The sequence below is a fragment of the Mustela erminea genome, chromosome 21 (genome assembly GCF_009829155.1).
Source record: "Mustela erminea isolate mMusErm1 chromosome 21, mMusErm1.Pri, whole genome shotgun sequence".
Lineage (NCBI taxonomy): Eukaryota > Metazoa > Chordata > Mammalia > Carnivora > Mustelidae > Mustela > Mustela erminea.
The window spans coordinates 8,276,359-8,299,607 of record NC_045634.1 but is presented as its reverse complement, the minus strand read 5'-3'; the positions used below and the strand labels follow the sequence as shown (position 1 = coordinate 8,299,607).

Below are 23,249 nucleotides of genomic sequence, written 5' to 3'. Positions count from 1 at the left end.
TATTAGCTCCCCCAACTTGTGTGGTGTGAGCTGAAAATATTATATCCAGTGATGACTCGTGTGCTGGAACTCGGATGGAACCCTGACTTCTTCATCAAGAGTAATGGGTCATCTTTCAAGAAGCATTTCCACTGGAATCGCCTATCCTGGAATTCACCTCCATTATCATAGTGTTAAAAATGTCTGTTGGGATTTGGAAACAGACACGGTCTTGGTTGCAATAGTCGCCGGTGTTTATTACAGTGCATCTTTCATGTCTCAAAGAAATCACAACACATATGTGCCCAGCTAGGATTGTTCTCTTATGAGAGAAGAAGCCTAGTTGAAAATCATGGTGAGGTATTTCATTTCATTCACAGTTCAGTGAAGTTATATCTAATAGAATACTTAAAATTTATGCCCTCAGTGGAAACCTTGGAAGGAGGGCAGCTTCCAGACCCAGTTCTTCTGTCCTCTTAGAACCAGTGAGGGTCTGGTGACATAATGGTCCTACCAAACTGTAGTCCTGGGCGTTTTAGTACTGGAACAGAAACCCTGTCTCCTTCCAGGCCTGCCCTCCTCCCCTGTACCTCCTGCAGGGGCTGCTGTGCTGGCTTCCCCTTTGCTCTGGGGATTCTTCATTTGAATAATAGTACCGGTTTCTCTCCATGACAAAAACAAAAGACCTCCTACACCTTGGTAAGAGATAATTTAGTTTCAGGTTTTTGAAGATCTGTTCTGATAAATACATCTACAACTATCTCTGGGAAGCTAAATCAGCTCAGATATGTTTTCTTTTCTTCCTTTTTTATTTTTTTTAAGATTTTACTTATTTATTTGAAAGAGAGAGAGCTCCAGCAAAGGGGTGGGGCAAAGGGAGTGGGAGAAGCAGGCTACCTGCTGAGCAAGGAGGTGGACCTAGGGCTCCATCCCAGCACCAGAACCCTGGGACCAGGACCTGGGCCAATGGCAAGTGGCTTAACTGACTGAGCCACCCAGGTGCCTTGTTAGTTTGTTTTTAATAAAAAATTTGCCTGAGTTGAGAGGAGAATAAGAGAACAAGCCATGACTTCCTGTCCTTCCTGTTTCTGTGTTTCTGCGATAATTAGAGCGGCCATTTTACGTGTGCGTGTTTGTGCGTGTTTGACATCATCTCCTTTGGTGACTTCAAACCAAAGGTTGAGGAATGGTGGTAACATCTTAAGACCTAGATTCTGTTACTGTGCATGTTTCATTTTCTGTGTCTCACAAAAACGCGTGCGCGCGTGCACACACACACACACACAGAGCTCAAACAAACCTTGACTCAGGAAAAGCAAGGAATTAAATGTTTGCCCCATCTTAGAAAGAAAGAAGGAAAAACAACTAGATTTTTTCTCCATTGCTCCCAGACCTCCTATTCAGTACCTCTCGGTATTCATTACTTACTTGGCATTAATGTGGATTTAGAATCTAATTTCAAAGGATTTCCTCCAGATGTAGTTCTTGTGTTTATCAATAATGCAACCTTGGGAAATATTGTTCATGTAAAGCATTTAAAGGAAAACACAGCAGTGACATAATTTCTGTGTGTGTCTGGGGGGGGGCACGCGCATGCGTGTGCAGGCACATGCTTAAGTTCAAGCAGTTTTGTCTCATAAATATGTAAATTTACCCTGCCTGTTTTAGTATCCCTGAAGCACACCTGAGTATTGCTGCCCGTCTCATTAAATCAACATAAAGAGCTCACTGAGGCACAAAGCCCAGGCTTCTCCTGGCCACAACTCTAGGATCTGGAGAGCTAGCAGCCCCCAGGGTGAAATGAGAAAGGAGACAGACTAGAACCACCACCAACCATAGCCTTCGGGTACATTTTATAGGAAATAAACTAGCCAGAGACCGTACAGAGACCGTATTTCCAAGTTTAATTAATGCAGATATCAATTTAACAATAGAACCGGAGCTCTAACATAAGGTCCTTGTCATATAGGAGGCGGATAGGAAAAAGCAGTGACTACCGGCCCTCACACTCGGGCAGATACATCTACTGAGTAACTCAGAACTAGCTCAGCAGAGCTGTTTGTATCACTGATTCTCAAACCCAGCTGGACATCAGGATTATCTAAAAAGCATTTAAAAATACAGGTGTCCAGGCCCAGCCCTGAAAAGAATACAATAGATTGTAGGTATAACTGGAAATTCTATGCTAAGTGTCATTTATTATTTTTGGAGAGTGTTTTAAAGCTTGTACTTAGGAGTTTAACTCCGAAGCCCGTTGTGCCTTCACAGATCTAGAAATAACAATGATTAGTTCTTTATTGGGCTTCTTCATTTTAATAATTACTTGTTTGGTTACAGAGTAACTATGGTTACTTAATATTTGGTGCAAGATTATGAGACACTGTTAATTGTATATGGTGGGTCCAATGTGTGGAGAAGAAAGTAAGCTAAGAAAAAAAAAAAAGCAAAAGTAAATCATGGTTGTATTTAAATTGGGGGCCATAAAGCAGGAATTTCTGAAAGGTACCATTTTCCTCTGTGATAATTGTAAGTGGACATCTATTAAAAATTTCTAATGTTCTCCATGCCACATTTCAGGGACTGCTTAGGCAGTATATATAACCGTAGGGCAAATACAGACTGACTTATGTCATCTTTACATATATCTCACACCAGTGAAAAATTATTTACGGGATAGAGTTAATAACAGTCTGACCTTCACATGACTCAAAAAAAAAAAAAAAAATCAAGTACAGAATAGAGAAAGGCAGCGAAATGTAGAAAAAATACCAGACCACAGTCAAGTTGCCCTGTTTTGGTCTTTACTCCATCACTAACCCTGTAAATAGGAAGAGGACTTTCTTTGGGAGAGGGCTGTGCTTCAGTTTTCATCTGGAAGTAAGGTACATGTGATTTAAAACTATAGTTCTCTTTCTAGTGTGATGGTGCTCCATGTCGTTTCTAAATATTAAAGTAGCCAAGCCCTACACTAAGAAATGTGTGTAGAGAAATGTGCCATCTTGCACAAGACACATCATCTTCTGACCTCAGTTTACTTCTCCATACACTCAGACAAGTTAGATTATTTAAAGAAAGGGGACATGCTTTAAACAGCCCATTCAAATATGGGTGGAAGAGTCCACACTGTTGTTATTGTGTAGCTTTCGAAGGGTCCACACTGTTGTTATTGTGTAGCTTTCAAGTGGTTTTAATAAGTACCTTACTTATTGGTCCTTGTTTCTAATCTCAGACTAGAATTGCACAGAGGTTAACAGATGGTGTTGCTTGGCCAGAAATAAGCCCAGCTAAGGAACAAAGGCCTAAAGAGAATGAGTACCCCGCCTAAAACCACATGGAAATGTGACAGGTGTCCTGTGCCTCCATTTTTGGTTTACAAGATTCTTCTTTTGAGCACATGCACTCCCCCAGAAATTCTTATACGCCTTAAAACCCAAGTATCCATGCTCTAAAATTAAATACAAAGTCCTTAGCACAGGAAGCGAAAATTCATGATTTGATGTTCATCACCTCCAGCCACTCACCTTCTACCCTACCCTGTCCCAGCTCTGCCTCACCTCCAGCCACTCACCTTCTACCCTACCCTGTCCCGGCTCTGCCTTGCCTGGTACCTTTGCACAGACCCTGCTCACTGCCTCCAGTGCACGCGCCCTCCTTTTCCTGTGCCCATCCCTGATCTTTGCCTCAAGGTTCAGCTCAAGTATCACCTCTTCTGATGATTTCCCACTTCTTTTCCTGGCCTCTCCTCCCATCCGGGTTAGGCTATAGCCTGTGCCTTGCGTTGACCTCCTAGGTAGACACGTTATTTGTAATACCTAGATGTGATCATCAGAAGCCCATTGTTCTGAACCTCTCACTAGACTGTGAGCTCCCTGGTGGCAGAGAAGGTTTTGTAAACTCGAGCCCAGCTCAGGCATAGCTCCAGTGGACACTCATTAAATCTCAACAAGGAACCAGCGGTCAGCATCTGTAAAGCTCTCCACTCAGCCTTTGGAGTGAATTCTCCCCCCACCCCCTCCTGCCATGATCGGTCCACCCTTCGCAGTGGCCATCAGAGGCCGGCTACTATGTCGTCATGCCCAACTCCCAGAGACCCCCACTGTGAGGAACACCCGAGACTGTGCTGTTCAGTACAGTAATTACAAACCCCATGTGGATATTATTTAAGTTAATGAAAATGAAAAACTCAGTTCCTTCCTCGGTCTAGCCACATTGCAAATGCTTAATAGCCACTGTGGCCAACAGCTGCCATATTGAGCAGCACAGATAGAGACCATTTCCTACGTCACAGAAAGTTCAGCACTGACCTAAGAGCCCCCAAGAAACACCCCTCTCATTAAAATAACCGGAGCAAATGACCTTGGAATCAAATCATTTCGTCCTGAGAAAAGATACTACTAACAACTGGTTAACAGTACGGGTATGTGACAGGTAAAAGCTGGACAGCTGTGTCTTAGTAAGACATGGTTTTTAATTCCTGTTATTCTGCACCTAGACAAGGGCCAGTAAGATAACCTCTGGGGCTGCTTTCACTTGCTGATAATTGAAATGTAAGTTTTATTGTATCTGTAAGCCTACTTGCCTGACTCTCACAATCTATTTTAGAATCTGGGAAGATTACAGGACATAATTAAAGGATCTCAGTTTTCTTATTTATTGTACCTCTGCAAGGGAATTCTAAGTCAGTTAATGGTGATTTTAAGAAATGGATTTAGGGAGTTCTCTTATCTCCAGTAACACGAACACCCTCACCCCAACGGCAGGTTAACCTTTTGCAGAATTCATGTCGGTTATTTTACTTGGCTTATCATCTCTCCAATAGGATTCTAGACACCACAAATTTGGAACCAGTTAAAATGGCTTGCTCCATAGAATGTAGGTGAATTGTGTTTGTATTAAATATAAAGATTTCTCCACAAAGGATACAGGAGTATTTACCTTCAGGAATCTGATTTATTTTTTCTGAGTTAAAACTAACTTGATAAACAACCTTCTTCTTTGCCTTTTGGCATAACTTTAATGAACGTTACTACAAATAAATAGGATACATTCACTCTATAATATTTACTTTGAACCAAAGAATAAGTATCATATAATGTTCATATTCGTGGTGAACATGTGAAGGGGTAGAGGGGTAAAAAGGTGAAATTGTTGTTCAACTTTCAGTGTAAAAATTGAATACATCCCAGTGCTCCTGGGTAACTCAGTCGGTTAAGCGTCTGCCTTCCGTTCATGTCATAATCCCAGGGTCCTGGGATAAAGCCCTGCATCTGGCTCCCACTCCATGAGGAGCCTGCTTCTGCCTCTCCCTCTGCCTGCTGCTTCCCTACTTGAGCTCTCTCTGCCAAATAAATAAATAAAATCTCTAAAAAGTTCTGTATACATTCCGTGGTTATGGTTATAGCAGATGAAATTCACACACTTGTGGAAACTCAACAGTGTTAACATTTCGCTTGGGGCCGGGGAGGTCTTTTAGTTTTAAAGAAGGGCCTGGTGTGTTTAGCAAATAATGAAGAACAATTGTTTCTTTCTGCCCAGTTTATTAGTCAGCAGCTTTGAGTCCCCAGTCCTGACCTTGCAAGGATATGGGGGTAGCAAAGAAGCTAGGGTCTGTTCTGCTGTTTGTCTGTGTCTGGGAGAGTGTGGATAGGAGAGAAATGTGGCAGAAATTGGCTACTTCATTGTTGTGCCTCTTTACTCTTTCCTGCCCTGTAGGAAGTGGTTTCAGATGAAAGACACCAAGGTGGACAGCTACTGGAAGAGCCAAAGTTGCTGCATTTCAAGGGGAACACCTTCAGTCTTCAGATCTCGGTCCTTGATATCCCCCCATTCCTCTGGAGAATTAAACCATTCACCGCATGCCAGGTATTGGCCAAACGGGCTGCTACCAGAAATAGCTTTGCTTTAACCAGGAAGCGTGTCACTAAACCCTGGGGAGGGTGCTTTTGACTTACATTCTCCTTGAGAAGTATGGATTTAGTCTCAAAGTGTCACAGAAATGTAGCAGTTTGGACGGTACACAGGAAATGAATCATGTTGTCATCAACTCACAGGTTTTGAGCAGGTCGGGGAGGAAGAGGTGCTTGAGGTCCGGTAATGTGAAGTTTCTCCTCTCTCCCACTTAAACTCTTGCTCAGTGTAGGTGGAAGATAGTCCTTTAGCAACTTCGAACGAAGTTGGTTTGTCGTTTGTTTTTATTAAAACCAGTTTGTTACAAGACATGGTTTTAATCATTGTCAGCTGTGAATGATCTGGCTGTCAGTCCTTCCGGGGGTGGCGATTTTGAGTTCCGGGGAGCTCTGGCTGGTGGGGTGGGCGCAAGAAGTTTCATCCTGAATATACGAAGTGTTTGCCACCAAATGAGTTGTGTATGATGGAAAGAGGAAATTATAAGTGGAGAGCCAAAGAAAGGATCATGCCTCTTAGAATCCTTTTACAAGCCTATAAAGATATTTCTGTATTCACCTATCTCTGTATCAGAGAATTTTTAAAACATTGCAAAATGACTTAGAGTCTCCCCAGATGCCTTTTAGGGGATTTGAGTAGTTGCTTAGCATAGAAAGTTCTCTTATCGACGTGTGACCCTGCCACCAAATGCTACGGAAATTCGCCGTGATGAGTGCCATCATCGTAAGCAGCTAACTGGTCTACAGTCGTTTCCTAAACCAAAGTCACTGTGCTCCAAGTGACAGGAGGTCCTTAACTTTGGAAAAGCTTCTGGTGGGCTCAGATTGATCCAGAATCACGGGAGGCTTTCAGATGCCTTTGTGTCTGTCATAAACTGCAGAGCCCTATGGGATTTTAGCCTTTCCATCCTTGTGGCATTTATTAAAAACAAAAACCAAAAACTTGCACAAGGTAAACCAGCTTGTCAGAATGGGAACGAGGCAAATCACAGAGAGAAAAACCTTGCCTGTGCCATGAGAGTTAGAAAAAAGAAAAAAAAAAAAACAAAAGTTGAACCACCAGCCCTTTTACCTTCGAAAATTCATGATTTTCAGATTGGACAAGGTTATAGTTTCCTGTTTACTTTTCAGACTTCTCGTTACCTTGGGAACTGCCCCTCTGTGTACACTTTGAGGGCATTCAGAGCAACAAAAGCATCTCTCATGGCTCTAAACCATTTTTTTTTTTTGACACATTCAGCGTATTTCCGTATGGTGAGAAGTTTTCTATGAATAAATGGATTGTTTATGATGTTCTAAGACCTAGATGTCTCTGTGTCCAGGAAAGCAGGATTCAGAGTTTCTAGTCCAAATTGAACTTCAGGGCATTGTTAAAACAGGTCCTGATAGTCATGTAAATTCCTGTGTATTAATCTTTATAGGCTTAAAGGCATTGTTCCACTGGATCTAATGCAAGTGCCTCCATCCAAAGTATCTATTAAGTTTAATGTTTAGAGATAAAAAAAAAAAAAAAATCAGATGAAAGGACCATAACCTTGCACTGGCTTTTAAATAATAATTCCAGCACCAGGAATTCCAAGGAGAGTCCCAGGCAGGAAAGGCGTCAGGGGCTAATAATGTGTGGACCTCAGAGCAGGCAACACGGCCAGCCAAAGCCAAAGGGCATTGGCTTACATGGAAATCCAACAAGCTTTACTCCCGGGATGGGTTGGATTGCATGGACGTTGTGAACGTGGATAAATATTTGCCTTCTGTAATTGAGCATAATTTGAAAGAGTCTTGGAAGGCTGAGAAATAATTTAATTTTCTCTGCACCAGGAGGTTTGCCACTGAGTTGCGTTTCCACTTCATTTTTCTTACCCATAAGTGGCTTTCTGCTCTGTTCCTCCTCCCCGCCGCCACCACCCTCCTTGCCGCCAATTGTCTCGCCCTTGTCATCACTGAAATCCCCTCCTTTGTATGAATGCATATTGTGCTGCTCTTAATGGCCCTGCTGTGCTTGTTCCAGGCATCGGATGGAAGCGGTTTGGGGAGGGTTTGTGTTCATCCTGCTTGAACCTCATGTCGAGCATGATGTGCACTGATCAACTCGGCGTGGGTAACAGAGAATGGCTTTTCATTAGGGCTTAGTGGATGGGAACTAACCGAGAGCTACTGCAGGGACAGAAAGTCTCACTCTTCCTGACATCATGTCTAGGGCTCTCCTTCAGCTGGTAAATCTCGCTGTCATCTTCCGTCATCTCCCAGCTCGGCACTTGGAAGACCACTGGCCTTCCTCTCTCCTCCTCTCTCTAGCTTCACATCAGGAATCTGAGAAGCAACATATTCCTGTTGGAATTCAAAGCCTATTCTCCTCAGAACCCTGCCTTTCTTCTGTGGAATTCACTAAGAACTTTCAGGCGTAGGAGAGACCCACTGCACAGAATATTTGCCCTAGCAGACCCCAACCGAACTGCACGAGGCATGTTTTTAGAATCGTACGAATTCAAGGTTGGATCCAGAGCTACGTGTGGAAACTCTGTGTATAGGCACACCAGCTGGCTTTGAAATCTTGTTGGGTTAGGTCCAGGAGGATTACAGCTGACGAAATGCCACACTACAAACCACACTGCTAGTCCCCACCGCCAACCCCAGGGCCAAAAAATACCCAAGTATTCCTTCTCTTTTTCTCAGGCTTTTTCAGACTTGGGCCAGTTAGAGATGCTCTCCACAGACTTAGTAGACCTCGTCTAGGAGGTAACTAATTCTGCTTTCCATCGGTTCCTGGGACCTGGGTGCTCCTGAATCGTATGTTCTGCTGTTTCTTGCTGACTGTGGGGTGGAGAAGCTGGAAGAGACAGTACACAGTACAATATTATTCTTTAAATCCTACAAAACAGAAAGTCGGGCTGTCCCCTCCCAAAGATAAAAGCAGCTGTCTTTTCAGCATACTTTGTGTCTTGGGGAACCCAGTGTCTGTCTCCTGCTAGGATGTGATTTACATTCTCTCCATCTGCCAGGAACCTAATTATAATGGGAATCAAAATGAAAACATTTCCAGAATGCTTTAAACACCAGTAACTTTGCGACACTTTATAGTGTATAACTTGCTGCAACATTTCTCTCACTCACTGAGAATCTTGATAGTTTTTGGTTTTGTTAATGGCCAAAATATAACTTGCTGCAACATTTCTCTCACTCGGTGAGAATCTTGATAGTTTTTGGTTTTGTTTTAAGATTTATTTATTTATTTATTTTATTTGAGAGAGAGTGAGCTTGAAGGGAAGAGGTCAGAGGGAGAAGCAGACCCCCCAGCGAGCAGGGAGCCTGATATGGGACTCGATCCTGGGACTCCAGGATCATGACCTGAGCGGAAGACAGTTGCTTAACCTACTGAGCCACCCAGGTGCCCATGATCGTTTTGTTTGTTTGTTTTAATAAACGAAAGCAAAAATGATTGCCCTGACAACACACTAATCACGATGCTTCTAATTCCGTTACTTTTCAATGTTTTGTGGAGCTCTATTGGCAACTGCTACTCAAGCCAACAATAAAAAGAAATATTCTTTCGAGACAGTCTTAAAATCAGATTTTTAAAATGTTTTGATTGTGTGCAGTGGGATGTAAAGAGGGAAGAGAGGAGTGTGTGCTGATTCTCTTGGCTTCCCACAAGGGAAGACAGTCTCTGCAGTGGGCATTACTCTCTTACCTTTCTGCCATCATTCTCTGGAGAAATGTAGCAAATTATACCAGAGAAGATACTTTTCAATAAATGGCCAGTATCATTGTTTTATTTCGTTTTGTTTTAGGTTAGGAAACATTATCAAGAGTTCAGATCTACCACACAACAAGGAGGGCAGTTTAAGAGCAGGATCTTAAATTCAGCTCTGCCTGGCCCTCATCCAAGAACTTACGTTATACTGTAAAGACTCAAATTTCCATTTAAAAACACAAAAACCTTAATTTTCTTTCTTTCTTTTCTTTCTTTTTTTTTTTTTAAGAGGTGGGGGAGGAAGGGGGGGAGAGAGAGAATCTTAAGCAGGCTTCACACCCAGCATGGAGCCTAACAGAGGGCTTGATCTCACAACCCTGAGCTCAGGACCTGAACCAAAATCGAGAGTCGGACACGTAACCAACCGAGCCACCCAGGTGCTCGTTTAGCTTTCTCAGTTAACCACTGAGCCCTATGTTACAGTTTCTTTCATGGAAGGGGGTGGTGCAAAGGAAGTATTAAAAAAAAAATGTACTAGTTTGAAGGAGAGTTCATTTGAGGGCTATTAAAATAAAGATGGGGGGGCACCTGGGTGGCTCAGAGGGTTAAGCCTCTGCCTTTGCCTCAGGTCATGGTGCCAGGGTCCTGGGATTGAGCCCCACATCAGGCTCCCTGCTCAGCAGGGAGCCTGCTTCCCCCGCCTCCGCCTGCCTCTCTGCCTACTTGAGATCTCTCTTTCTGTCAAATAAATAAATTAATTAAATCTTTTTTTTTTAAAGTAAAATGAAGAGGGGACAACAAATGATGGAACCACAAGGCAGGAGACTCAGGGGGCCATACTGGGCCCCCATCGCAAAGGATTCTGGGAATGAGAGCACAGTGCCCAGCAATCTGGTCACATCAGTGTCCCCCCACTCATGATTAGAGGTAAAAGACACATCACGATGCTATTTCCTGACGAACACCAATCAACTGCGTCCTGTTTCCCTCTCCGGTCAAGCCCTAACCCCCTCATTAGCTCAGTATTGTAGAAACTGCGGGCAGGAGACTGGGGAGTAGGTCACTACAGTTAGCTCTAATGAGGAGAGAGGAGGATCATTAATGGCGATGGGAAAATTAGAGAAGGACAAGATAGTGAATGGTGATAATCAGTTTTGAAAAGGTAGAGTTCTCGGAGAAAGTAAAGGCCAAATAAAATGATTTGTAGTGATTAGGGGTATAATGTCAGTGATTGATAATAATGAGATAAACTCCAGCGATGTAGCCACTGGGAGTTCTCCACAGAGAGGTGGCAGTTGGGCGTCTGTGAGCAGATGGGATGAGTTCAGCAAGCAAAGAGAGAAGTGCTGGAGCCTGAGATCATGAAGTAAGGGTTACCCACGGCTTGTAAAATGGAAGAGCCTTAGGGGGAGGAAGACAATAAGAGTCAGGTTGAAGAAGAAGAAGAGATGTCAGAACTTGTAAATATATATTATTATTTATCCGGTGTAGAATTTGGTGCAGGTGAAAAGTCATTTTTGATGTGACCGGGAAAGTGACCTCCTCCAGAGATTGCCGGGGGACCTCACCAATCCACCTCACTTCTCTCTGCTTCTTGAAATGAAAATTCCACTGTCTTTCCCTCGGTTTAGGATTAGGAATGAATGAAACAAGACCACAATGCCTATACTCCTTACTGAGATGTGAGGTAGGAGTTAGGGCGAGAGTTTCTTCTCTCAGACTCCCTCAGCTAGCCCGCCTCTCTTCAAGTGGACAACAGTCAGAGTCCATCCCTCCTTGCTGGTCACCCTCCCCACCCCTCGCCCTCAGGAGCATCCAAAATCCACAGAGAAAACTAAACTAAGAAAAAACGATGTGCCCATTAGAGCTCAGGAAGAACTAGATTACCCCTAGTTCCTCCAAGTGAGGAGACTGAATTTTAATCATGGCCGCCAATCTCATAACACATGATGGCTTTATCACCAGTCACACTTCAGAGTATCAAACCTCCAAACCTGATGCATTTTCTGCCACCTGCCAGTGTGAATATTGGAGAAAATGGTATTTATAGTTACAGGTAAAAAAGAGCACATTAATGAGATGAGAAAAAGGTGAGGATGAACCTTACGAGAGGCTGGTCATACATGGTCATTGCCAAGAATCTCAGCTTCATTCGAGTAGGAAGGAGAGACTTTTTAGTAGATGAAAGAGTATCGGTGAGTGACCTCTATTGTAAAGCCACATGCCTGAGCATGGTCTGCTCAGTGGCAGGCACTGACTAGTAATGGCGAAAAAGGCTGATGTATATAGAGTTTATTATTTCCCCCCTCGTTTAGTAAAAATTGGTTTTGCCACTCAACTGTCTGTAAGTCCTGTGACGGTAGAGACGGAACCTAGTTTCCTGTTCCTTATTGTTCATCTTGTACAGCGTCTGGTCATTAGCAGGCACCGTGCACATAATTGCTGAACAGATGAACTGAGTGAATGAGGAGCTGGCAAACAGGACTGTTCTGGGGAGCCTAGTTTGTTTGTGTCTCTTTCTGGAGGGTGTGTGCATGCCTGTGTGTATGTGTGAGAGAGAGAGATCGGCAGTAAGTATAATTTTTATGTTGGATACATTAGCAATATCGTGTTCTGTTTATACAATTCCGTATGAGTTTGTGTGGTGTTGGGATATGTTCTGGTCAGTTCTTTAGCATAATTTTCACTTAAGGGAAAAGATACCATCCTATCCCAGGCTTAAGAAGAAGGATAGCCTGGCGGAGTCTTCTAAAAAACATTTTTTTTCCATGGGAAAACATGAGGGTGAATTTTTGATAGTATGCTAATTGTGTGTGTCACCAAGTGAAATCTAAGTTCTGGCACTGTGGTTTTGGAATTCAAATGTTATCAATTGGAATTGACATTAATTACTTTCTGTGCTGCTTGGCATATGCTGGAACATTATTTCTACAATAATTCCACCAAAGTCGCTTGGGCAATTTTCTCTGCTGCAGTCGTTGTCATCATCATCATAATTATTGCCATTAAGTCTCTCCTAGCGGCCACTCCTCTCAGCCGGGCTCTGCACACCACAGCCCCCTTCTGTCCCCCGTTTCCCTGCAGGAAGTCCCATTCTCCCGCGTGTGGTGCAGTAACAGGCAGCCCCTGCACTGTGCCTTCTCCCTGGAGCGCTACACGCCCACCACCACCCAGCTGTCCTGCAAAATCTGCATCCGGCAGCTCAAAGGCCATGAACAGATCCTCCAAGTGCAGACATCCATCCTGGAGGTGAGTCCTTGGTTGGCAGGACCATTTGACGCCATTTTGACAGGACACTAATGTCAATGTACCTATTTCAGTCGTGCTACACAGGGTACAAAAGAGCTTCGGAATGCACCCAGTCTTAATCCTCGCTACCCATAAGGGCAAATAAACACTTCCCGGGCTGACAGTTGAACTGAGCTTCTTGTTGGACAGAGAAACTCAACCCATCAGAGCTTAGGCTCTGTGGAGAGCTCTTAGGGGAAAGAACTAGTAGAAGGCTTTTTATATACAAAACTGCAAGCAATCTAACAGTCGGTAGTAGGTTTGGAATATCTTCTGAGATTCTTTGGTGGCTGATGGTACATCTGAGACATGTACCATGAAGAGGCAGGCGTAAGGTCACCATGGGGCTGTTTGTCTCGTGGCTCTAATCAGTTCTCCGGTACTCGTCTTCAGGACCCGGGTTCCCTATGGTCTTACAAGGTCTCCTAGCCTCCAGATTCAGGGTTCTGCATAGCCCCATCTCCCCCTGAATCTAGATTCATCGATGCACTCATGTACGACAGAGTAGATGTAAGTCTCATACTACAAAGTAAGGAAATACAAGTGCAGAGAGGGAGAGGACACTGTCCAAGGGCATATCACTACTGAAGAGCAGAGTTAGAATGGGAATAAGAGAATTCACTTTTGCAAAAAGACACCTGATTTCCGCCACGGCTCCGATTTGCCCTAAACCACTGAATGGCTTCATGGCTGTGAACTTGGCTTAGAGAGGAGATGATGGCAGTCCCTCTTGAATAGTTATTTGAGAGTAGAGGGCTGGAGTAGCTGAGGGGAAGCATGTGATGCTTTTGTTGAGGAATTCCAACGTAATCCCTGGGCAGTGTAGAAAAACGCATCTTATTGCTCATCAGTAGAATATGAATATGAATATATATATATATATATGCATGCGTGTGTACAGGCACACATACATATTTATGTACAAATATATAAATAATATGTATTTATTCATTCAGGTTTGGCAGAAGGCTTAACAAATGGTATATACATACCACTCAATTTATTTTTTTTTAAACCTTTAGCTTCATAGCATTATCACTTCAATTCATTCTCATTTCAATTCATTGTTTATGCAAAGTGAGCATTGCTAATTCTCCCAAATAGTTTTTCTGAAATGCGGATGGCTTTCCAAAGGATTGTGCCTCAAAACTGATAGCTGTCTTAACTGACATGTTTGCGCAGCATTTGCATTCATTATCGCCAATTAACATTGTGTGGTAAAGTAGTTTTGATGGGAAAGGTAGATCCAGAAACGTAGGATATTTTGAGAGTCTCTTTCTTGAACAGTTGTGGCATATTTAACACAGTACATTTCAAAGTAAAATAAAAAAAATTGCAGGAAAGTTTTCAAATAAACACAAAGGGAAAATCCAAGCCGATTTTCCTTCTGGTGTCCAGAAAAGCATGAAAGGGCAGGACGGAAAGATAACCTCTGATGCAAACTGCCCTAAATGTCTGATCACAGATCAACGCAACAATTCGAGGCTTAAAGGGTTTTTATTTTTTAAGGCACTCCAATAGTGAGGACCAACTTCTGCTATTACAGGAAATCCATGTTAAAGGACTGTGAGAGAGCTGATACGCTTGGTACCTGTGCTCCTTGCTTCAACACATTTTGGAAGTGCAGGGGAGGAAAACGAGCTAATAAACAGAGTCTTACCCTTTACTCTCCATTTCCTTGTCTAATGCTTTGCAAGCTTACAATCATTTTGAAATGCCCTGAAAAAGACGACACCGTGGTTATCTCTTGATAGTAAGAGGCCAGCATCTGGATAATATTTATTCATTGTCGGGTTACCACCATCCAGTATGAGACTACTTCCATTTTAGAAGCTCTAGTAACCCTTCCAATCCTGGAAGGATCTTTTTTTTTTTTTTAATTTTTTATAAACATATTATGTATTATTAGCCCCAGGGGTACAGGTCTGTGAATCGCCAGGTTTACACACTTCACAGCACTCCCCATAGCCCATACCCTCCCCAATGTCCATAACCCCACCCCCTCTCCCTAACCTCCTCCCTGGAAGGATCATTTTATTAATGGCTTCAAGGCTTACTGCTGGCATTTGGCCCAGTGCATCTCTATCTCTGTGTAATAAACTGTATTTCTTAAGCAAATCTGTTATTTTGTCAGCAGAAAATTAAGAACTTTTGAAAGCCACTGTGGTTGGGTACCATTTCATGCTGCTTTAACATGTAACCATCCAGCTCTGTGGATTAAATACTATACTGTCACAATTTGACATGATGTAACATTTTCTCAAAGAGGTCAACCTTCTTGCTCAAGATGATAAAACCAATAGTGGGGAGTCAGAGTTCCCAACCGAGGTACCTGGCATCAAGGTCAAAGTCTGGATTTCCATTCTAGACAACTTTCGGAGGGAAGTATAATTTAGCAATACTGACTTATGCATAATGTAAGCCTTGTGCATAATGTAAGCCTTCTTTCTGGGGGGCTTAGGCACTAAGACAAATCGAAAATTCTGTCTTCGAGTATGAAAGTAGGTGAAAATTGGGAAGTTCTTTTCTCAAGACTGCAGAAGGATGGGACAGGCTGGCATAAGTATTCATTCTATAGGTCTTCAAGAATAGAATAGATTTCCCACATGTCCGTCTGCCTGGAAAGGGAGGTCTTCAGTGAATTTTTTTTGATCTCTCACATTCTTTCCAACTCCGGGACTGTCTCATTCCTGGGAGAAACATACATCTGCTGATAGGTCTCGTGAATACAAAGCATCTTCCTTACCCTAAAAATGACTTGGGTTTTTGTAGTAGACAGTTTCAGAAAAAGTAAAGATCCGTAAAGCGCTGAGAAATTGGGATTACCTGAGAAGGAGACAAGATACATTCTAGACATGAACTTGTATCAGTCAGTGAGTTGGGCATAATAGATCCGTAAGGGCGTCATTCCTTATGGCCTCTAGGCTGGAAGACCCTGCATTAGGTGGTTTTCATGAGTTAGTAATAGCATTTCATTGATTAAAGATAATAATAAAAATAATAAGGAAATAAACCTTTTGATGCTTTCCAAAGACATCTGAATTTTTAAAGTATCTGTTCCTCTTCCCACTCCAAAAAAAAAAAAAAAAAAAAAATTCTCTGTATTGTTAAGTTCAGAGCTCCAACTTCCTACCTTACTTTCATAGATCTCTTAGTGTGTGTTTCATGCATTTAACAATGGAACCATGAGAGGTAAAAGAGATATGAATGTATGTGGTTGTATTTATAAGATATTTATTTTAAATAGCTGAATCAGTGCAGTGATTATCCTCATTGAAGGCCTTTGGTTCTTCATGTTGAGCCTCCCATGCCTCTCATTCCTTCATGCCTCTCATCTAAATGGCTTTCCAAATAAATACAATCATCCATGTCATTCTCACACTTAAAAGTTATTTCAGTGATCAAGATAACGTACTTTTTTAATATTTTTTTTAGAGTGGCCACTACTGGGTCTATCTGTAAAAGCAGGTGATTCTCTTTAAATGTAACCTCACTGAATTACCTAACGATTATCACCAACTGATAATTCTGAAAAAGCAACGGTATCAACAATCTAAAAATTGGAGTGAATCAAAAATAATTTTACTAATATTGAAGAGATGAGAAGAATCCCTAAGTAATTTATTGCATCATCCCTTGTTAATGTAATATTACTGGAAAATCCTTTTTTTTTTTTTTTTTGATAGAAAGAATTTAAATGGGAAACTTGCATGTTACAATTTTTCCTTCAAGCAGTTCTCTTATCTTTCTTCCAAAAGTGGTGGAAGGTTGGGGGATGATTTGTCTGTTGAAAAATAGAATACTTGGAATTTCTCCTTGATTTACAACTCCCCAGCTAGCCAAGTAGCAGCTTCTTATCTCAGATGTGCAGAGCATGAAAATCTGCTGTTCCTCTGCATATTTAATTTAAACAATCAGAAAATGTGATGTATCTACAGGATTCTTATTACTTGGCCCAGCTGTCTTTTAGAACGCACCATAAATGTTACATAAACTGTCATCCTTACGCATGGCAAATATTTGAATTGGGAAACTTTATGAGGGAAATGGGGGCCCACTTATTAGTGTCAAAAATAGAAAAAATACTTAAGAGTCAGTCTCCTACAATACTTTATTCACTTTGGAATCCTACCACTTCTGTCCTGAACACTGTGGATCTGGGGTGGTCTCTCTCCTGCCAACAGTAAAGGCAGAGCCTGGTGAGCTTGGTCCACTCAAAGATGCTGTAAGAGATTGCACAAGCCAGCCCTGTCTATGCAGTCACCCATCAGGGATACTTTCAGTGTTCTAAGTTTCACTTGCAAGCCACCTTTTCACATGTGAACGCCCTTTGGATGCCAGTTTATAATGACAACTCCCATGTTATCTTGCACAGAATTCCTTATTTTCCTCTCTTCGGTTTCTACCTTCTTTTAAAGTCCAACCTCCTGCCTTAAGTCAGGAAATTGAAGGAAACTGTTTTCGATTTACATTGTTTAAAGGCTAGGAGAAATTTCATGAGCCATGATTAAAAATGTTGTTTCTCGTAACCTGTTTCATACATCAAGAAGCCTGAGTTGGTTCATTTTATAACCATCTAACATATCAGAATAAGAATTGTTCATTTTGCAAAGAATCACTAGTGACCCACTCAGTTTCTATTCAGTCAATAGCTTTTGGACCACCATCCTTCGAAGCCCACCAAAATGCCTCCTCCAGGAAGCCCTTCCTGCTTTTAATTCCTGAAGCATAAATCTAATAATGCTCAGCATTTTTCTTAATCACCTGCCTATCTGGCAGTAGGGTGGCATAGAGAAATGAATCTTGGTACAGGTGTTAGGAAGTCAGACTTCTGGTTTCAGCCATGTTACAAACTACCTGGATAATTCTCACCACATTTCATAACCTTTATGGCGTCTATAAAAAAAAAAAAATGCCAAAAGACTGATTAGGAAATTGGACAGATGTCATGGAGCCTCCAAGGTCGCTGAGCTAAAAAGTATAAAATTATACCCCAAAGCAAGGTTCCCTCTGCCTCTGAAAACCATGATTTCTTTTCTATTACCCCATGCTAACATGAAATACTGGAAGAATTTTGATGAGTGTTGTTCTATAATATTCCAGGGAGTAGAACTAAAACCAGTAAGTAGAATCTATTTAATATGATAATATGTACTTTGAATTTCCAAGCAGAGGATATAATATGCAGCATTTCTCAAATGTATTTGACCAGAGATCGGCTCTTTCTTGGAACATCTTCTGAGATACCCTTTTGGAAATAATGAATTAAGGCACCATGTATCTAAGACACAGCCCTCAAAATGTAACTGTGTCAAATGGTTATGGAACAACAAGACATATTATCATTAATAAGATCTCTGCATGAGCCAGCTTCCTCAATTAACAGATTCTTGAAGGCATAACACTCACTGAGGTTTACAGCTATGTGAGCCTGGCCACTTGCCAAGAAGGTCTCTCATGGCTGTGGTGCCTGCCATAGGAAGGGGTGTTAATGTTGGAAAAAGCTTCAGGGCAGGCTCCCAGAAAAGTTCATAAACAGCACATGTTGTCTTAAAGGAAAACACAAGAGGACACATTCCTAACATGAAGGATAGGTTCTTAGGATTTAAATAGTCCTAACTATTCCCTTAACCCGTGTCAGATTTGACGTTTTAAGTCCTCTTTATATTATTACTATTCTATTTTCTTTTTTGCTCTATAAAAAATTACTGTAAACTTAACAGGATAAAACAATACCTATTTACTGTCTCATATTTTTTTTGTAGGCTGAAAGTCCTGACATGTCATCATTGGGTTTTCTGATCAGGATCTCACAAGGCTGAGATCAAGGTTGTGACTGAAAACAACATTCTCACCTAGAGCTCAGGGTCCTTTTCCAAGCTTATTTAGATTGTTGATCAAATCTAATTCTTTGCAAGTCCCCATTTTCTTGCTGGCTCTTGGACCAGGGTCACGCTCAATTCCTAGAGGATGCCCTCGGGTTCTAGCTCCCTGCCCCTCTCCATAGTCTGTTCACAACCTTCCTGTTTACTTTCTACTAGGCCAGCAGGAGAGATGCCTTTTCTCTCGTCTAAAGGTAATCTGATTAGGTCAGGCCCACCCTGGAAAATCTCAATTTATAGTCATCAGATTAGAGGCCTTAATGAAGAATCCCTTGTGTCCAGTAACCTATCATAGTCACAGGAGACTGATTCAATCAGATACTTTTTAGGCTTTGAAATTCTGTTGGTTCACATATGCTTGTCAGCAGCCCCTTTAATCTCACAGATATCTGTATAGCCTCACATTGGGGATGATGATCTGATTGCTAGGAGGCACTGAAATCACCAATCCTCGTTGGACAGCTCTAAATCAGAAGCAGGATGGGCAGGCAGCAGGCAGAAACCTTCCACCACCCCACAGGCTCTAGACCACCTCACTGACTCATGGCAGGCTCATATATGCCCAAAGCAATGTCATTCTGAAACAAGACCAAGATATTTACTATGGAATCACACACTTCACAACCAGGGCAGGCCAACACAAACTTAAAGATGATCAATATTCAGTCAGTTCTCCTTTGGGGCTTTCCTGATGGGTACCTGCCCAGCCAGCAACATGGCTTAGCCCATTTGTCTTTGGTCAGCTCTACCACAGGGTCATTCCTTACACTGAACTGGAATTTGTCATTTGGGGGTTTCTTCCTACTGATTCTAGATCTATCCCTGAGATCAAAAAAAAAAAAATAAAAAAATAAAAAAAAAAGAAGAAGAAGAAGAAAGAAAGAAAAGAAAAAAGAAAGGTTTAATTCTATGGTCACCTGACATTTCCCTGGGTATAGGAACCAGACCCCCCCCTCCAAACCCTGAGTGGAATACACTGTTGTAAATCTCCAGCACGTGATTCACGAGGCCGCTGGAGAAGTTATTTATTATGTTAGAAGAAAGGGGAATGTGTCAATGTATTTTACAGAGTCCCTCACAACAGGCAGGCCTGTTGTGCGTGTGTGTTAATGGATTTTCTTAAATAAATAGAAGTGTTGATCGGTAATGCTTCCGTTTAGATCTGACCATGCTTTCTTTCTTTGTAGAGTGAAAGAGAAACCATCACTTTCTTTGCACAAGAGGACAGCACTTTCCCTGCACAGACCGGCCCCAAAGCCTTCAAAATCCCATACTCCATCAGACAGCGGATTTGTGCCACTTTCGATACCCCCAATGCCAAAGGCAAGGACTGGCAGATGTTAGCACAGAAAAACAGCATCAACAGGTAATTGGAGATAACCGGAAAGAACACATTCCTGAGGGTTTTGAAAAACAAAGGGATTGGGTATATCCATGTGGTTTCTAGGTCCTGATATCTTTATCAATCCTTCTGGTCATATTTCTTGTGAGGCCTGACTATGCATGTGGGCAAGGGATAAGAACAGGATGCTGTGGCATTTTCTTCCACCCATTCTCCTTTGGGGACATTATAGAAAAGTCTTACTTTGGTCCTGGTTGCATCTTTAGGTTGGCTAACCTGGGCCACCCAAATGGGGATAGAGACTAGGTCATCTTGGTACTTGGGGGAGATCCCAGCACAGTCATGAGCCAGTGATGATAGAAACAAAGAAGTGAGCAGCTCAAGCCTCCTCCCTGCCATCAGGCCACCTTGGGCATTATTTAACCCTTTCTGGGGACACGCTCAGTCTGCAAATGTGGGCACGTCGGTATTAGACATTTCAGGATGAGAATTCCCAGCTCTGAAGGCAGGGGACATGAAACAAGCAGGTGACCCAGGCATGTGAATGAGTCTGCTGCTTCACCGGACTACCATTACCAATGCTAGCACTGTAGTGGAGTTGAGAGTAGAAAAGAGAGATTCGTAATGGACTTGATTACTTTTGATAAGAAGCAAGACTGATGGCACCCAGGGCAGCACTGATGGGCAGACAGCTTTAGCCGGGCTGGAAGGATAACCAGCAGGGAGAGGGCAGTGGCAAGCAAAGCCTCTCTTCCCCCACCCCCACCTCCCCTCAGGTCCCAGAATGAATGGAAAGGAGAGCAACTTTTGCCAGAACGTTTTTACTTCCCTTTTCCTCTGGTTCTCTTTTTTACTTTATTTTTTTTTTTTCTTTTGAGGCAAAGCCTTATTTTCTCACTGTTTGGCTCACTCTGTCATTTCCATTTTGTGTCCTTGATTTCCACAGACATCTACCTGACTCTTTCTTCTCTGAAAGGGAGGTGGGTGTCTGCCAGGAAAGGATAGAGTGCCACTCCCGGTTTCGAAAGGGATCTGGAATCCAAGAATGAAGGACCCAACTAGAAAGCAGTCAGGCTCCGAGAGGCAAATCAAGGAAGGAGGCATGGCTGCCAAAGGAAAGGGAATTTGCAGAGACAGGCAAACCCGGAAAGAATAGATACATTCTTGAGAGGCAGTATATTGAAAGTGAAAGAATACAAAAGCCTATGTGTACAGGGAAAAAAAACAAACAAACTTGGGTTGAATATTTCCCAGCAAGTCGGACAAAGGGAGGAGATGCCTCATTTATAATCCATGAGCACCATGACAATATCAAGCTCACTTTCTGATCAACACGGGGACAAGAATGAGAAACCAACCCTGACAACAGAATTTGGTTGACAAAGAAAAAAAGGGGGTGAGCAGATTGGGCCCCATAAGAACCTTGCTTCTACAACCCATACCAGTCTGCCTGAACACATCGCTCACATGCTGTTTCTTTTTCTACAATTACAATTCATAAAATTCGAACTGCATTAACACCGAATCCATTCCCACCTTAAGAGTTGATGATTTTTAGTTCACCGTTTGCATGAAAATTATTGCACCAGAATATCTGTGGGTCCACAGAAGCTATCATTCATTTGCTGAATGAGTCTGCACATGTTCCTCCTGCCTCATTCCATTTCATTCTCTTCTTACGGTCTACCTACAAAAACAAATGTCCCCAAAGGCAGAAGTTGGGGCCCTTGCACAGTAGAGAAAATGCATTTCAGACTGGGAGACTTGAGTCAACAACCTTTTGTGTCACGTGCTCTCTCATGAGCAGGAAATGGTTGTGCAGGAGCAGACCGCCCCTCTAGTGTTCAGGGTCCTCTGACATGAACACTCGGTGTGCCTGTTTGCTTGCTTCAGGCTTTCGCTAAGACCCCTTCTCCAGGAAGGCCTAAATTTCCTTGACATAAGAAACACAAATGACCTACTATATGCAAAGTTTCTAACACAGTGCCCAGAGAATGTTGATTTTCTTTTTTTTTTTTTTTAAGATTTTCCTTATTTATTTGAGAGAGAGAGCATGAGAGGGGAGAGGTCAGAGGGAGAAGCAGATGCCCTGCTGAGCAGGGAGCCCCATATGGGATTCGATCCCAGGACTCCAGGATCATGACCTGAGCCGAAGGCAGTCGCTTAACCAACTGAGCCACCCAGGCACCCCCGATTTTCATTTTTTAAAAAGATATTATTTATTTACTTGACAAAGAGAGAGCACAAGCAGGGGGAACAGTAGGCAGAGGGAGAAGCAAGATCCCTGATGATCAGGGAGCCCAACTCATGGAGCTTGATTCCAGGACCCTGGGATCATGACTTGAGCCAAAGGCAGGCGCTTAACCAACTGAGCCACCTGGGTGCCCCCTGAAAATGTTGATTTTCCATCAGTGCCGCTCTTTGCAATTTTCACTAATAGCAAAGTAGGATGGCATGAATACATGTAATCTACTAACTTTACATGTTCCTTGGTGGACATGTTCAACTTCGGTGAATGGCATGTCCTGCCTCCCTCTTCATTCTCTAGCTTAACCCTCCAAAAGTCGTCTACCAAGCAAGAATGGTTTATATTGAGAATCAGCTAACTTCTTTCTGTTCAAGAACCAGATGGCAATAGTTAAGGCCATATAGGATTCATGGTAATTGCTGGGCACCTTCAGCCCCGTTTCTTTAATGGAAACCATCCAGAGAAAATGCATGGAACACAGCTACACCTGTTTGTCTAACAAACTTCGTAAGAACAAGCAACAACCAGCATTTGCCCAATAGACTGTAGTTTGCTGACCCCTCCTTTAGTAAGATTTCTATAGGATCTTGTTGCTTCAGTGAGAGGAACACTGGGAGATGAGGCTTCCCAGTCAGCTCAGCATCCAAGCTTGGGGTGTGGGGAAGGGGAGGAGACCCTTTTCTGCAGACTGGCTAGTTCCAACAGAAGAGCCATCCGCATATTCACAGAAGCAGAGTAAAGACTGCTGAAAACCACCTTGCACCACGGTAACTCATTCTCCTTTTGCAGAAATGGCCAAGCTCCTTTTATGTTTTCTTTTTCTTTTTTATTATTATTATTATTATTTTTTTAATTTTTTTTTAAAGATTTTGTTTATTTATTTGACAGAGAGAGATCACAGTAGACAGAGAGGCAG

General features: G+C 42.4%; 1 protein-coding gene across 12 annotated transcripts in view; it reads left to right on the top strand.

The window, feature by feature from the left end:
• The window catches only part of UNC5D (unc-5 netrin receptor D), a 556,683-nt gene that overhangs the window by 517,711 nt on the left and 15,723 nt on the right, over positions 1 to 23,249 (top strand). For all 12 annotated transcript variants that reach the window (XM_032329091.1, XM_032329087.1, XM_032329090.1 and 9 more), the window contains 3 exons: positions 5,692 to 5,841; positions 12,658 to 12,822; positions 19,931 to 20,109. In XM_032329091.1, coding sequence (XP_032184982.1) covers positions 5,692 to 5,841; positions 12,658 to 12,822; positions 19,931 to 20,109 — 494 coding nt within the window. The remainder of the gene's footprint in view (positions 1 to 5,691; positions 5,842 to 12,657; positions 12,823 to 19,930; positions 20,110 to 23,249) is intronic.